A 17,845-nucleotide genomic window follows, 5' to 3' on the forward strand; every position below is an offset into this window, starting at 1 on the left:
CCCTTAGAGGATTTTGTCATCTTTAACCCCAGCCAACAACTAGGACCACAGAGCTGCTTCCTCACTCCACGCCCCCAAGTGGAATGAGGGAACAGAACCCTAAAAAAATAACACAATTGAACTAGAATTCCTGTTATTAAAAACTCCACTCAGAAACTTGGTAGAAGTAGCAAGCAGTAGGATCCTACAGAATCAGAATATGCAGAACCAGGTGACATATTATCCAGACTGACAGTACATTGCATCAGTGGAAGACTACAGTCAACAAAGTGAATAAGGTAAATGCATATATAAAGAGCATAGCATCCCTCTGTATTGCAAATGCATGCCCAACTGGAAGAAATACTCTGCATACATGTAAATGTGAATTAGAAAGTAGCTTCAATATGCAAAGTAGTATTAAAGGCCTAAAGACAAGTGGTAATAATAGTGGGAAGACTTTGTTTACCCTCATTATGTTGAGGAAAGGGTAAAAGAAAGAGATTAACTTTTTACTCATAAGTGACTCCTCACTGAATTACATAGTCAGAGAACACTGAAGTGAAGAAGCACCTCATGGTTTAGTACAGAGCAAGGTCTAGTTCATGACATAAATAACAAAAAGCTATTCTGTAACAGTGATAAAAATACTGTTATATTCAGATATTTTTTTTTACAAGTTGAAGGTCAAAACCATCTACCACACTGAACTTAAATTAAAAAATTAATTACATAGAATCATGAAGTTTTTGAAAACAAATGTAAAGGAACAGCTAAACGACAGAAACTGAGAGGAGGGGTGTATGGAGTAACTTTAAATATCCTCTTTCAGAAGCACAGAATACATCTACCACCTACAGAAAAACCAAGGAGGTCAAAAAGGCCAGCAATGTCAACTGCAGTGCAAAGAAGGCTTTTAAAAGTAAATGGATATGTTTCAGAAAAGGAAGCCATATGCTAAGCAGAAAATAGACAAAAAAGCATAAATTCTGGTATATTTTTATAAAACTATTATATGGGAGATCATGGAAGAGTTTGAGAGACTAGTTTTTAAAGAAATAAAATCTAATAAAAAAGCTTTTAAGAACATACAGAAAACAGTGAGATCCTCAGAGAGTCTAAAATAGCAACAGCCTATTCATCAAGAGCGTTTGGAAAAATAAAATCAAAGCACGAAAGCAAAATGAATAGCGTCAACCACAGAGAGGGTCAAAGAAGACCCTGACCTGTGATGAAGACTAATCTCCAAAAGAATACACCAGGAGAAAACCTTTCAGAAGATAATGGACACAAGGTCAATTTGTTACTCTTTAAGACCTGATAACGCTCACTCAAGAGTTCTAACAGATCTCAGACACAACAACGCTGACATACTAGTGGTGGTGAATAACTCGTCACCTAAAGAAACTTGGTAGCTAGAGAAAGTAGAGTGGCAGATGTGACTAAGTTTAAAAGAGGGCTGCAGGACAGAGCATGGGAAATCAGAAACTAATCAGTCTGCCTTCATATTTAGGTAAACTGGTAGAAATATAATAACAGAATTAGTAAATACATGGAAAATATAATGGGAAAAGTTAATACAGCTACTGTAAGGGAAAGTCATGCTTCATAACCTGTTAGAGTGCTGAATTTCTAAAAAGAAAAGTCCAAACTTTATCACCAAAAGCAAAAGAAATAAAAGGAATCCTTTTAGTTTCTTTTTAACTTAGGAACAAAAAGAAATCAAAGAAATCCTTTTAGTTTCTTTTTAACTTTGGAGCAACAGTTGATGGAGAGGGTTGATAAGACAGGAATAAAGGAGAAGGAGGTTAAGATTGTAGCTGATAGATCTCTTGCGCCTAAGATTGATATCATCCACAGAACTGCTGTACTGAACACCACACAGCAAGGGGCCTCATGTGAAGATGAGCAGGTTCAACCTCGCACCTGGAGGTGAAGTGGCGTGTTAGGGTCAGCCTGGATTGCTGCAGAGGATCAAGTTCATTGCACAGACAGATGGTGACTGTGAGCTGCAGTCCAAACCCTTTTCACTTGACTTGAGCTATCAGGACAGACTGAAAGCACGGCAGCTGAGAGGGTGAGACGTGGCAGAGTATGAAAGATGTATTGCAAATGAACGGAGCTGTAAGAATACAAAGATTAATTCTGTTCTTAAACCAGCTGAATGGTGTCTTGGAAAACCAGATTATATTCCTATGTGTGCCTGTGATGCTAAGTAAATCACTTAAATTAATCTTTTACAAGTTTTATGTTTGTTCTAGATACTTAGGAGTGGTACCGTAAAAAAGTCAGGAAGGAGATTAATAGTTTTGTCTTTGTAGCAAAACTTGAATACTGTGCAATAAATAATGCACAGGGATGACATACTGTACAATAAAGAGAAAATAAACTGACTAGTGGCTTATTAAAGTGAGCTCTAGCTACTTTTTGCACTAAGTGATGCCAGACATTCAGAAAGAATATTGTGTGATCATGTAATTAAAAACTGAATAATGATGTATATTCTTAATTGTCTTTGCACTGGCAAATTCAATTCTAAGTTTTCTGGCTTTTAGATACATTATTTTAAAATCTTACTTAAAATCTCCTAGACATTTTATGTATTTTTACTTTGATTAATTCATATTTAAACATATTTACTGAACCAACATGAACACCAAGTGTTTACATATCATTTTACATTTTAGAGTACACTACAAATATTAACTAATTAGTCTTTTCCCAATAATCTGAAAGAAAAGTAATATTATTTTTCTAATAAAGTTCAAGAAAAGGAATTAAGTCATACTTAAGAAGGACACAACCCCAAAGGGTTCATTATCTAGGTGTGATTTCTGGCCTAAATATATTCTCCTTCTTTCCTTGAAAATCATTCAGCACTTCATAATTTGAAAACGCCCTGGGCCTCAAGCTTTATAGCCATGAAAGGCAGGGAAAAAATGCAAACAGGACGATGGCAATACTTTTGAGAGCATTACAGTTTCACCATTTTTCAGTTAATCAATGTATTTTGCATTAACAGTTTGAATTATTTGATTCCTCTCTTGGAATCAGCTTTTAATTATAGATGTCAAATTTTTTTCAGTGGAGTGATACAGATCTATTACTTTATAGAAATGGTCTTGATTAAAACATAACAATTACTTCACAATCCTCCCTCTCCTTACAGTCCATTTTTCTTTATTGGAGAATTCAAAATATCATTGAATTAAAAACTCTTTCTGCTTTATCTTCTGAGATAAGACAACCAATATTTCAGTATAATAACACACAGTCACTATCAGCAGTGAGCCTGTGATACCATCGCTTTTATCCCACAGGAAACCTTTCTGTTCTAGACACTTAATCAGTTGAACAATCATTCCACTAATTCCATATGATTCAGCTCCAAGAACTGACTTCTTACCTCCTTTCACCTTAGGCATGTTTAATACATGAAGCACTTCTTGTAACACTAATTTTTTAGATAAAATAGCAAAGGGGAATACATTCGACAGTACTGCATCTCTGGAGAGAGGCTACTGTTTAAAGCAACATTTCAAAAGCATAAATACAAGGGATCCAGCATCAGCCAGCTTGGACACCTCTATACATCATAAGGATGTATAATGCACATACCAATATGCCAGTCAACCAAACTGGTATGTCCAATGGCAAGGGGCTGTCCTCTGGTTAAACATCCACTTGGGATGTGGAAACAGACTGCCAGTGTCACCATAGTGGCACACTGCATGGCAGATTTCGTGACTTAAGCAGAAGTTTTACTCTGGCCCAGCACCACATTCACAGTATCACAGTATCACAGTATGATTGGGATTGGAAGGGACCTCAAAAGATCATCCAGTCCAATCCCCCTGCTGGAGCAGGAACACCTAGGTGAGGTCACACAGGAACATGTCCAGGCGGGTTTTGAATGTCTCCAGAGAAGGAGACTCCACAACCTCCCTGGGCAGCCTGTTCCAGTGCTCTGGCACCCTCACTGAGAAGAAGTTTTTTCTCAAATTTAAGTGGAACCTCTTGTGTTCCAGCTTGATCCCATTACCCCTTGTCCTATCATTGTTTGCCACCGAGAAGAGCCTGGCTCCATCCTCATGGCACTCACCCTTTATATATTTATAAACATTGATAAGGTCCCCCCTTAGTCTCCTCTTCTCCAAACTAAAGAGACCCAGCTCCCTCAGCCTTTCCTCATAAGGGAGATGCTCCACTCCCTTAATCATCTTCATTGCCCTACACTGGACCCTCTCCAGCAGTTCCCTGTCCTTCTTGAACTGAGGGGCTCAGAACTGGACACAATATTCCAGATGTGGTCTCACCAGGGCGGAGTAGAGGGGAAGGAGAACCTCTCTCGATCTACTAACCATCCCCCTTCTAATACACCCCAGGATGCCATTGGCCTTCCTGGCCACAAGGGCACAGTGCTGGCTCATGGTCATCCTGGTGTCCACCAGGACCCCCAGGTCCCTTTCCCCTACACTGCTCTCTAATATGTAATTTCCCAACCTATACTGGAACCTGGGGTTGTTCCTGCCCAGATGCAGGACTCTACACTTTCCCTTGTTAAATTTCATTAGGTTATTCCCCGCCCAACTCTCCAGCCTGTCCAGGTCTCGCTGGATGGCAGCACAGCCTTCTGGCGTGTCAGCCACTCCTCCCAGCTTAGTGTCATCAGCAAACTTGCTGATAGCACACTCTATTCCCTTGTCTAAATCGTTAATGAATATATTGAATAATATTGGCCCCAGCACTGACCCCTGAGGCACTCCACTAGATACTGGCCTCCAACTAGACTCCGCACCATTGACTACCACTCTCTGGCTTCTCTCCTTAAGCCAGTTTGCAACCCACCTCACTACTCTATTGTCTAGACCACACCTCCTCAACTTAGCAACTAGGAAGCTATGGGAGACTGTGTCAAAGGCTTTACTGAAGTCAAGGTAGACCACATCCACCGCTCTGCCATCATCCATCCACCTTGTTACATTCTCATAAAAGGCTATGAGGTTGGTCAAGCATGACTTACCCTTGGTGAAGCCATGCTGACTGCCCCTAATAACCCTCTTATCCTTGATATGCCTTGAGATGGCACCAAGGATAAGCCGTTCCATTACTTTCCCAGGGACAGAGGTGAGGCTGACCGGTCTATAATTACCCGGGTCCTCCTTCTTGCCCCTTTTGAAGACTGGAGTTACATTTGCTTTCCTCCAATCCTCGGGCACCTCTCCCATTTCCCAAGACTTGGCAAAGATGATGGAGAGCGGTCCAGCAATGACTTCAGCCAGCTCCCTCAGCACCCGCAGATGCATCCCATCTGGACCCATGGATTTATGGATGTCCAGACTATTTAATTGCTCCCTAACCCAGTCCTCATCAACTAAAGCAAACTCCTCCATTGACCTGGCTTCATCCGGGGTCTCAGGGGTACAGGGCTCCCCAGGACAGCCTCCGGCAGAGTAGACAGAGACAAAGAAGGCATTCAGTAATTCTGCCTTCTCTGTATCTTCTGCCACCAGGGCACCCACCCCATCCATCAGTGGGCCTACATTGCCTCTGGTATTAGTTTTATCTGCTATGTATTTGAGAAAGTTCTTTTTGCTGTCCTTGACCCCTCTCGCCAGCTGTAATTCTAAGGAGGCCTTGGCTATCCTAGCTGCCTTCCTACATCCTCTAACAGCAGCCTTATATTCTTCCCAAGTGGCCAGCCCCTGCTTCCATGACCTGTAAACTCTCCTTTTCTGCTTGAGCATACCCAACAGATCCCTATTCAACCACGCAGGCCTCCTGGCTCCCTTCCTTGACTTCCTACGTGTGGGGATGCTCTGATCCTGAGCGTGGAAGAAGCAATCTCTGAATGCAATCCAGCTGTCTTGGGCCCCTTTTCCTTCAAGCAGTCTTGCCCATGGGATTTCCCCCAGCAATTGCTTGAAAAGGCCAAAGTTAGCCCTGCTAAATTCCAGGGTTTCAATTCTACTTGCTATTCTGTTCCTGCCACTCAAGATGCTGAACTCCACCATCTCGTGGTCACTGCAACCCAGGCAGCCCTCAACCTTTACTGCTTCGACCAGACCCTCCTTGTTAGTGAGGATGAGATCCAGCAGTGCACATCTCCTAGTCGGCTCCTCCACCATCTGCATGAGGAAGTTATCATCAATGCACTGGAGGAATCTCCTGGACTGTGGCTGGCTGGCTGAATGGTCCTTCCAGCAAACATCAGGGAAGTTAAAATCCCCCACAACAACCAGGGCCTGTGACTGTGAGGCCACTCTCAACTGCCCATAGAAGGCCTCATCAACTTCCTCAGCCTGATCTGGTGGCCTGTAATAGACGCCCACAACAGTGTCATCCCTGCCAGCCTGCCCCTTGATCCTGACCCATACACTCTCAACTCGCTCGTCATCCACTCCTGGGCAGAATTTAGTACATTGTAATTGCTCTCTCACATAGAGAGCAACTCCACCACCACGTCTGGCTGGCCTGTCTTTCCTGAAAAGGGCATAGCCATCCATGACCACGTTCCAGTCATGTGAACTGTCCCACCATGTTTCCGTAATTGCCACCAGATCATAATCTCCCGACCGAATACAGGATTCTAACTCCTCCTGCTTATTCCCCATGCTGCGCACATTGGTGTTCAGGCATTTCAGGGAGCGAGCAGAGCACACCAACTTCTCCCTAGGGGCATAGGAGGCCACCCGGTCCTCATCAGTTTTAGAATGCCGCCCCACCTGGACAAGCCCAGCTACAGCCCCATCCCCCTTCGAGCCTAGTTTAAAGCTCTCCAAATGAGCCCTGCTAATTCCTGCCCCAGCACCCTTTTGCCTCTGCGAGATAAACCTTTCCCGTGTGACACTGTCTGGACTGGTGTCTTGTAAAACCAATCATTATCAAAAAATCCAAAGCCCTGCCTGTAGCACCAGTCTTGGAGCCAACCATTAAGAGACTGAATTTTCCTATTCCATCCCACATCGTCACTAGAAGATGGAAGGAGTGAAGAGAAGATCACTTGAGCCCCTGAGTCTTCCACCATCCTTCCTAAGACCTTGAAATCATTCTTCATTTCCCTCAGACTACGGGAAGCAGCTTCCTCCCCATCTGTCTGGAAGACCAGCAGCGGGTAGTAGTCTGTCGGGTGCACCAGTTTGGGGAGCTCTCTAGCAATATCCTTGATCCGGGCTCCAGGTAGACTAGAAACTTCCCTAAGATGAGGGTCAACTCTGCATATTGGGCCCTCTGTTCCTTTCAGAAGGGAATTTCCTATTACAATCACCCTTCTTTCTTTCTTCTCAGAGGCAGTCTTAAGTTGTGAAGTCAACCGCCTCTTCCTATGTGATCTTGTAGGCAGGCTTGGCACCATCTCCTCACCTACCTCTTCTTCAAGATCCAGGGCCTCAAACCTATTATGGAGGGGCACCTGGGGAGGCAAAGCAGGCAGGGAGGGGGGCTGCCCGTGACACCAAACCGGAATACACTTCCAACCCTCGTTGTCTTTTAGGTCCCCTACCTCTGCCCGACAGCGACAAGGGTGGAGCCGTCTCAGGACTTCCGCCTCTGTCCGAGAGGGCAGGAGGTCCATCTCCTTTTGGGGGGTACCTCCCTGGGACCTTTCTGACTGGCACGTCAGGGTGTTACTCCACCAGTCGATCTCCCTTTCTTACTCCCTGATGGTCCTCAGCGTCTCAACCTCCTCCTTAAGTTTCACAACCATGTCGAGCAGATCTTGCACCTGCTCACACCTCACACAGGTGGAGTGCTGGCCTCCCTCCCCCGGCAGCAGCAGGCTCTGGCACTCCCTGCAGCCGGAGACCTGAACAGCCACCGTTCGGGACAGAACCTCCTCAGTCTGCGTAGCCACAGTCTGTTTGAGACAAGCTCTCCCCCTGGAGGCGACCATGGTCGTCAGCAGTCTGGGATGCTGGCAATAAGTTAGAGGGGCTGACAAGCGACAAGTACTCTCTGCACCCTGCTACACAAGCTACCACACCCGCTGCTGCAGCACAGTGTGGGTGGGACTCACCTGCTACGCAACCCGGTTGCTCCTCCCTACACCTGGTGGCCAGCGACCGGTCACTGCCCTCCCAAAGGCTTTTTCAAGACAAGGGGAGGGGGTGTGGTCGCCGTCACCGTGGGAACGCCCCCCGCCACGTCAGCCGCTCTCTCGCAATGGCTGCCAGGGGCTGCAGGGATCGGGACTCGCCGGGAATCACGCTGTCCCTGTGCGTTTCCCTCTGAGCTTCCTAATCTCGGCTGAACCTCGTGGTCGGCTGAACCGATGTAGTTATGCTTCTGCCAGCAGCTGAGGGACTTTAATATATGTTTTTTTAATTCTATTTATGTCTCTTACTTGAGTGTACTTTACTGCTGTTACGGAGACAGTATCCCTAACAAGATTTCTGGCTGACGCAGTGGCAAATGTTGCGAGCAGTGGCCTCTCATCATTGTTTTATGGTCACCAGTTCCAGAGTGGGCTGCTAAAACACAAAGTCTTGCTGCTGCCATTTCATAAGCAGAGGTATAGACCTTTAAAGGGGTTTATGAATCCAAAATGCTCAGAAAAGCCACAGGATTTCGTATCTTGAAGTCTTCAGAGAGTTGATTTGTGCTCTTAACTCATGCAGACAGTATAAAAATCTTACTGTAAGACTGACAACATGATATAATATTGCTTATCATACATCTCAGCCATTTTCATTTTGAATCATTTTACCTCTTGAGACTGGCAAGTAGAAAAATGAATAAAATCGATTTGGTTTTCTCAGTTTGCATCCTCAAAGACTTTCCGATCATCCCAAAATCAACTCTAAGATCTACGATTTCACTTACATGAGCTCATTAATTGAAATCCAGTATTTATATTACTTTGTGGCAAAAAATACCTGCCCTTTTAACTTATTTCAAGTTTGAAATACATACTGATATTTAACCCTGCAACAGCAAAACCAGTATTGATTTCTGTATTGAATTCTATAAAGATGAATTTAAAGTAACTATATAACATTATTTTTTGCCAGTGCCTTGGGAAACAATATTAGCTTGATGCATTTTACATACTCAGTGAGTATACATGAAACATACAATCTCTAAATCCACAATGAGAAGTGTGTAGAAAATGAACACAACATCCATCCTGGGGTGCATCAAACACAGCATCACTAGCTGGTCAGAAGAGGTGATTGTCTCTCTGCATTCAGGGTTGGTACAGCCTCACGTGGAGCACTGTGTGCAGTTCTAGGCCCCACCATTTAAGAAGGATGTGAAGGTTCTTGAATGTGTCCAGAAAAGGGCAACAAAGCTGGTGAAAGGGCTGGAAGGAGTGTCTTATGAGGAGCATCTGAGGACTTTGGGCTTATTTAGTTTGGAGAAAAGGAGGGTGGGGGGTGACCTCATGGCTCTCTACAGCTTCCTGAGGAGGGGACGTGGAGAGGGAGGTGCCGAGCTCTTCTCCCTGGTACTCAGTGACAGGATGTGTGGGAACAGCTCAAAGCTGCACCAGGGGAGGTGTAGACTGGACATTAAGAAGCATTCCTTTACCAAGAGGGTGGTCAGACACTGGAACAGGCTTCATAGAGAGGTGGTTGATGCCCCATCCTGTCTGTGTGTAAGGGGCATCTGAACAATGTCCTTAACAATGTGTTTTAACTTCTCGTCAGCCCTGAAGTGGTCAGGCAGTTGGACTAGATGATCAATGTAGGTCCCTTCCAACTGAAACAGTTATGCTATGCTATGCTATGCTATTCTGTCTAGCCTAGTCTACCCTAGTTTAGCCTAGCCTAGTCTACCCTAGCCTAGCCTAGCCTAGTCTATTCTTAAACTAAGAGAAAAATAATATACAAGAAAAAATAAGGGGATGGTTATTTGGCATATTAGTTTCAATGTAATTGTTCAATGTAAAATAACTAAGTTGTGTGGACGGTATTTTTCAAGAATTGAAAGAACATAGTATTACAACAACTGCTGATGTACCTAAGAGATGGACAAAACCAGCAAATTTTGGGTGAAAGAAGACTATAACCCAAAGATCACAGAAGTGTTTCCCACATATGAAGGCCTCTATTTGCTATTTCATGCATGAAATAGGCAAATGTTAGTGACTTTGCTCCTCTTTGCACAAATTAAAGCAGAGGCATATATTTATGTAAAAGCTACAGATACCTCCCTCTCTGGTGGATTGTGCACAAGGTCAGAATGGACAAGACGAACTCTCCAGTTACATTAGGTTTATGTGATTGTCATTTGGGGATTCAAGCATGAGAAAACAGCTTTTGGGCAATCTTGGTCCTCAAATCTGGAGACTCAAGCAAGTTAACTTCTCCCAGTGTCTTCAGCACTCACCTCACACATTCAACCTCTACTGCTTCCCGTCTCTGGACCCTTGCCAGTACGGTCCTCTTCAGCGGTGCTATGGCGTGTACTTGTAAAGTATCATATGGATTCACAAAATGGTTTGTGTAAGAAGGGACCTTTAAGGATCATCTAGTCCAACCCCCTGCCAAGGGCAGGGACATCCTTCAGTAGATTATAAGCAAAAAGATGACGTAGCTCTGGTTTTAAAATTATTATAATTACATGACTATCTCTATTGACTTTCATCAAATATATAAACAATTTCTAAAACTCTTTTACAGTGTCTTAATTTCTGCCTCACATTGTGTGATGGTCAATCATATGACAAAATACTGCCGTGCCTTTCAACCTCAATTGTTTTGTTCATTTTGATGATGTTTCACATCTTTTACCACAAAAACACCAGTAAAGTCATGCTTTTTGGAACTAGTTTGAAGCACAATAAAAAACATGTTCTTACTTGTTTAAGTTTCTTCAGATCTTCATCAAGTTCCAAGTTGTCCAAAATAACAGCAACAAACAAGCTGAGCAGAATCTACAAAACAATTGCAAATTATTTGTTAAAGCTTTTCTTATTTTTCTTAAGAAATGAAATAACATGGAAAAATAAGGGTGCTACTGATGTAAACGAGCTTGACTTTGATTATTTTTTGACATCACTTTTGACATCACTTGCTACTATATGTATGCTAGCCATTTTTGCAAGTAGTAAATTGTTTTTCATCTTATAACACAATTACTATATGAACTTAAAAATTTGATTTCTAGATATTACAATGAATGCATTATGTGTGTTTAACAACACACCTTTCAAAATGTATTTCACAAGAAAGGAAAATTAAATTAATCAGAAATACAAAAAAAAAAAAAAAAGACAAAGCAGAATCCTAAAACAGCTCATAAAGCTAAGGTGCTTTTCAATTAAGGTGTGAATTTTTAGCACAGAGGGCACCTAACACTGATTTACTTTATGGACTTGCTTAATGCTCAGAGTACCTGAGAGAGGCTGAGAAAGTTGGGGTTGTTCAGCCTGGAGAAGATAAGGCTGCAGGGAGATCTTATTGCAGCCTTTCAGTACTCAAAAGGGGCCTGTAAGAAAGATGGGGACAGACTTTTTAGCAGGGCCTGTTGCAATAGGATAACGGGTAATGGTTTTAAACTAAAAGAGAGGAGATTCAGGCTGGACATGAGGAAGACATTTTTTACAGTGAGGGTGTTGAAACACTGTCCCAGGTTGCCCAGAGAGGTGGTAGATGTCCCATCCCTGGAGACATTCCAAGCCAGGCTGGACGGGGCTCTGAGCAACCTGATCTAGTTGCAGATGTCCCTGCTCATTGCAGGGGGGTGAACTAGATGACCTTTAAAGGTCCCTTCCAACCCAAACTATTCTATGATTCTACAGTTCTGTGATTCTACCTCTGTGCAAAGTGTTAATAGGTAAAACTCCACTTTGAAGGACAAGTAACCTGCCTCATTATTTGCACGCATTGGGGGCTACAGTATAGGCAACTCATGCATTTTCATTTACTATACATTAAATATTGTGTAGATAAGCCTCTAGGAGGAGAGAATCCTAGGGAAAAAAGTATATATCAGATTATTATAGTTTTCTTGTGCAGAGGTACTGACCAGATGCCCAAGAAGCTAAAAATGTGACTGACAGGAGCTGAGAAGGAGACCGAACTAGGAGAGCATGGATGTAAGCGAGGGAGGATACCATCTTCAGCACGTATCCTCAGGCAACTTACATCTCAAGGCAGTAAATTTGTATATATTATACACAGCTTTACAGCTGTCAGCAACTGCCAAGGTTTTAGTCTCTGAGGTTCAAGGCAAACATCCTCAAACATACTGAGTTCCTAGAGATATCAGAAGGAATCCAAGAATTAAAAGAATTACAGGCCTAAAATATTTCTGTGGTCTTGGACCACTGAGTGACAAATAGAGCAGACATTTCTGTCCACCACTGTTGTAAACGAAGTGTAAGATTACCTGTCATTCAATCACATCAGAAAATTATTCCCCAGTTTTATGGAAGATGAAATTAAGTAGCCTAGTACACCAGACAAGGAGTTTGGAACTTATCTATTCCAACACAGATGTCTGCATCTGAGCTGGGTGCCTGGACCTTGTTCCAGAGCAGGATTCTCTTTCCCTCAACGAACTATAAAGGTACAGAAGACACAGGAAGGAGTCTCAGCCACAAATTTATAAGATGCCATTGTTTAGAAAAAGAAATGTTCTTTTTAATAGGTAACTGACTTTAGCAAGACGTAGAATTTCATGCAGCCACTCAAAAAGACATATAATTGATGCCACATACTCAAACAGTACCTCACATAGTTTTCAATGATCCGACTACTATGAACAGTAGAAGTTAACATGGCCTTCAGAATGGCAAACTAAGACAGAATGATGATGAAATACACAATCCCTGGCATGAACTACTTCGATCCCTAATTGCTGATGAATGGTCTTACTATCATTCTGTCAGGATTTTACAATATGGTGTAATATACTTTATACCGTATATGATACTCCAGTACCCGCAGCTCAGATCATACTAGTTAAGGAAGTAAGTACAGTTCCACATGAAAAAAATGTACAGTACTCATTAAATAGATCACCACTGACAGTGCTTCTGCTTGATGCACAGATATGTATTAAGGCATCAAGACTTTCATTAACTCCCCTTTCACTTTCTTTCAACAAGAATGAAAGACTATGTAGCACAAAAATTAAATGCAAACTTGTTATTTGTTTAATGTTCTCCACTGCCATCTCAACTAATAACAGTCCTCGCTTCCAACAGAGGTTTTGTTTTTTTTTGAGCTTCAACTTTTCTTTGCATTCTAATGTGAAACCTATTCATTTCTTTCCAAGGCTCTACAGTCTGCTTTGCCAAATGCCTGCAATTATCACTTCTCAATTCTAATCCTCCCCCCTCTTCTGGCTGGTGAAAGTAATTTCTTCACTTCACTCTTGTTATTTATTGATGGCTGTTTAATCTTAGAACTCTTCTTTTTGGTTTTAGGAGCCCAACCGTTTTCCTTCTCCTTTACCAATTCCACATTATTTTCTTTCTTTAAGCTGCTTTTGCTTGTAGACAACTCTTCTACTTAGATTTTATCTTCCAGGGTCTGAGGAAGATCTTAGAAGTGAAAAGAACAACTTCGTAAGTCCAGGTAATTCTGCAAAGTTGTCTTCACAGAGTTTCTTCATCCATGTAAAATTTGCATAGGTGAATGAGAAGAAATGTGCTCACTTATGAAGAAAAGCAAGGACTGTGTACTTAAATGCAAATTCCCCGTAAAAGGACTGAGTATGGCATACTAAACAGTGACTTCGCTCCTAGCAAAATAAATGTTTTGAGTAAACAAATGGAGAAGTCCCAGATGACTCTTTCAAAACATGAAACATAAAGCAGCATACTAAAATTGCTCTTACAGCTCAGTTACTTGTCAAGGTGTGAATTTCTAGCATAGAAGCCATTTGACACTAATTTAGTTTATGGACTTGCTTAACACTTATCTAAGAGCTAAATATGTATTCCAGTTCAGGCGAAATTCTTGGTGAAAAATCAAAAAAACAGCAGTAAGATTCTCTAAGCCATAACTGCTTTCAAATCCATGACCAAAATCCACTTCCCTTTTGCTTTTTGTCCCCAAATCCCAAGGAGTTTTAAAGATCCCTTTAGCATGAAAATTGCTTTTCCAGACCCCAAGGACTCCTCCAACCCTTGCAAGCAAATTACATGTCCTATACGTCTGCTGATACGTACATTTGTTTGGCTTAGACTTTGATTTGGTTAAGCAGCTCTAAGAGTATCAAATGCCCTTTAATGCCATTTATAAAGTGGTCAAGATTCCAGTTCGTATGAAAGAACCTGCTGCACCCACAATTAGAGTCTGACTATTCAGTCTTTAAAAGTGAAACAGGACATATTGTAAAGTAAAAGTAGATGGAAGCTGATGGAGATTGTGTCAATCCAGTTCGGACCTTGCGTAAGTAGATAACTGAACAAAGAAAGAAAATGGAATCAATAAAGTGAAAATATGAGTAAGTGCCTCAAAAACTGCAGTGAATGCAAAATATAAAATAAGCAAAAGTAGGAGTGAATTAAGGATGGTTAAAATGGGTATTCCCCTGATGGTGGTATTTGCTCTGTGTTGGTATTCAAAACACAGTACAAACCCGTGACTGATATAAGATATTAAAAAACCTGTTTTCCTTACTGTTTTCTCTATAAAAAATTGTAATAATCCCAATTAAAATGCATACAGATATGCATTTGGACATAATCCCCATCGTCATTCACCTGCTGGAACCTCTTTATTAATTCTCATCCTTTTATTGCTAGATATACTATATCATATATTTTCCATGCATTGATTTTGCATTAGACAACAGGAAAGCAGTGATTTTTAGTTAAAAGTTTGCATCCTGAGGCTTTACACTTCTCACTTTAATTGCTGCTGCTGCAAAGAGAACGCAATGGAAGTTGAGGAGACGATTTTACATGATAAATAAAAGCACTTGCTTTACTCTGCAATCAGAACTGTGAAGGTACAAGACAGTTAACAATTATGTTATTAGTCTAGCAGTGTGACTTGGATCTTATGAAGAACATCACCTCACAACAAAACGAAGGCTCACTGCTGCCTTGTGCCACATGGCTGAAGGGGAAATTCCACCACATCAAAGAACTAATCCTAAAGCCCTCTATGCTGAAAATGAGCATCAGAATTAGTTTTAACTAGCTGAGAAAAAATAATACAAGAGCTATGATGATAATTCAAAACAAAGAAAAGCACCACACATTTGCAAGGCAAAACTTACCAGAGTAGCAAAAAGATGATATAGTATAAAGTAAATGGCAACTACTGGTGCCCACATATGTCCTACAGCATTCAGTGTCTGGTCCATGACATCCACCCATCCTTCCTGTGTGAGAATCTGAAACATTGACATGAACGCCTGCAAGAAAAAGAATCACAAACATATTAACAATTCACAAATTATTTTAATGTGATTTTACAGACACATACCTCAAATTGATTTAACAGAGCAGAACACCTCTTTTGTTTGTTTAATCATAATTAACAAATGTATTTCAATTTTTACAGTCAGATGAAATGCTATTCCAGAGCTAAAGGAGAAACAAATAGCTTAACCTTTGACCGAACTGCAATATGCACTGTGATTCTGTGTAATTGGAGGGGGAGATTTCAAGTTTATATTACTAATATTAACTACAGGCAAGTACTTTGCTAGGGCTCCTTATCAAGTTTGCAAAGTTTTTCAAACAAAACAATGTCTTCTCCAAGCAGTTATTCCCAATGCAAACAGGACCCTTAAGATTACAGGCACGCCCTTAAGGGAGTCCAGGCTACGATTTCTACCCTGCAGTGTAGGGTAGAATCTACTCCAGAGCAGACTGTCCACATGCATGCATACAGCACTTGGTCCCCATGGCCACAACATATCATTAGTATTTGGTGACAAGGATTTGGACCACTGATAAGGATCCTATGACTAGAGCTTTTTCTCCTCTGTCCATTATAATTAGTACATATTTTAAAGTACAAAAATTGGATCATGTTACCTCTATCATGTTCAGAGGAAGAACTGTGCATTTCTACTCTGTTAGGGTCGTCCCAAACATTTAGCTGCTAAGGGCTTGGTAAGAAGGGCTTGCCTGCTGTCTCTCACAAAAAACCCCACACCAGAACCCAGAGTGGTTCTTATTGCTGCCATGTTCTGTGGCATTCTGAAGCAGACAGAAGCCTAAACTCACTGTTAGGCTAAGACCAAGGAGTTTGAGAGCTATTTTTACAGTTGCTTTTCAGAATTAAATCACACAAATCAAATTTTCAGAGATGGTTAAGCCTACAAATCCAAACCACTCACCAGCAGTGAAGCTAAGGTATACATAGAACAGATCAAGGCATCCAAGTGAGCAAATGCACATATTGGGAGATGAAGTTAAACTTAAGACTTTCTGCATCAGCAACATCTTGACCAAATGTAATGTTCCCACCTTTCCTTTGAACACACAGATCCCTCAGAGACCAAAGGCCAGCATAAACTAGAAGCAGCAGAGAAAATTGCTTGCAATTACTGTTCTGTAAATCCTTTATGTCAGCTAAAATCTTTGCTATGTCGTGTTAGGAGAGCCCAAATACGAGGGTTGGAATTTGCAGTGCCCTCCAATTGTATGTTCCTGCCAGTAACCTTGGCCTTAACTAGCATGTTGCTGATCTGTGGCCAGATTCTCCCCCAGACCTGACTCCTGACAACCACACACTGCACAAAACTACAGAGTCTCATTAGCGACTCCTTTCCTTACAAAAAGTCATTATAAGAATCCTGGAAAAAACCCCAAACAAAGCACCAACGAGTGTTATCTAGCTCTGCAAAATACCTCAAATGTCTCCTAACACAAAACCTGCAGAGAAGGAAACATTTGAGATCTTTAGCTCAGGAGTGGCCTTCTGGCCAGAGGAGTGTGCCTGAACCAAGCAGGAAATTCAGACCCCTTTACAGCTGCTGCGGGTGCTCGAGGGTGAAGAAGACAACCACGCCACTGGTGCCCAGCACCGCTCCTCAGCTCCCCTTCGTGATGGGGAGGTGAAGCTAAACCTGTCGCTGTTTCCTGCACTCATAGCACCCCTGGAGTCAGCGATGGTCGCACCTGACTGGTGTGAGACTCCTTGCTGACATACAAGGTGGGCACTACATTAAGCAATACACCCCACAGCTGGCTTTAAAAACACCTGAGAGACTGGATAATTGAATCAGTGCAGTATCCCTTTTTTGAAATCACACTATATTACTGTAGTTTATTGCTTTCAAAAAATATGTATCTTAATTAATTCCTCAAGGTATAAAGATACCTTCAATACTATCTTGTAGACCTCTCATTAATACAAGTATTGGATTAATTTGGAAAAGACCTTCTTCTAACATCATAAAAATCTAATCTTCCATCTAAAACAGCTGTCCATAAAGCATATAGTTACATAAAATAGCCTTTCAGCATAATTTAAACATTTAAATATAACATTAAAGTCCAGTATATGACAAAACATTAGTTTTAAGAAAATACAGCACTGCACAATGAGTATATGCATCACACCTAGCAATCTCCTTTGGAGCAAGTTATTTTTAGTTGCAAGGTATACTTCCCACTGTTTATTTTAAAATTAATTTGAAATGCAACTAGCTGACAGAATCAACATCTGTGAAGATGTGATTTATGCAAATGGTGATCTTCTGAATTAATTTGTGATATAGAAAAGACTGTCAATTTCTTTGAGTATTTATGCCCTATTACTTAATGAGCTGTTTTGATGATGGAAGTCAAACTATCTTTTCATTTATAGGGGAAGATTGGCAAAGGTCCAGTGGAACATCCAAGACCAAGTGCCAGTTCTGATATCTTGTCCAGCGATTACAGGGGTGATACCAGACAAATGACTACTTACAGTTATAATGTTCTTGACTTGTAACTGCTGCTTGTCCA

General features: G+C 41.6%; 1 protein-coding gene across 7 annotated transcripts in view; it reads right to left on the minus strand.

Moving 5' to 3' along the window:
* The window catches only part of NALCN (sodium leak channel, non-selective), a 238,908-nt gene that overhangs the window by 79,677 nt on the left and 141,386 nt on the right, over nt 1-17,845 (minus strand). For all 7 annotated transcript variants that reach the window (XM_065057850.1, XM_065057839.1, XM_065057844.1 and 4 more), the window contains 2 exons: nt 15,160-15,297; nt 10,781-10,855 (listed from right to left, as the gene is read on the minus strand). In XM_065057850.1, coding sequence (XP_064913922.1) covers nt 10,781-10,855; nt 15,160-15,297 — 213 coding nt within the window. The remainder of the gene's footprint in view (nt 1-10,780; nt 10,856-15,159; nt 15,298-17,845) is intronic.

This window comes from Columba livia, chromosome 1, assembly GCF_036013475.1.
Source record: "Columba livia isolate bColLiv1 breed racing homer chromosome 1, bColLiv1.pat.W.v2, whole genome shotgun sequence".
Taxonomy (NCBI): Eukaryota; Metazoa; Chordata; class Aves; order Columbiformes; family Columbidae; genus Columba; species Columba livia.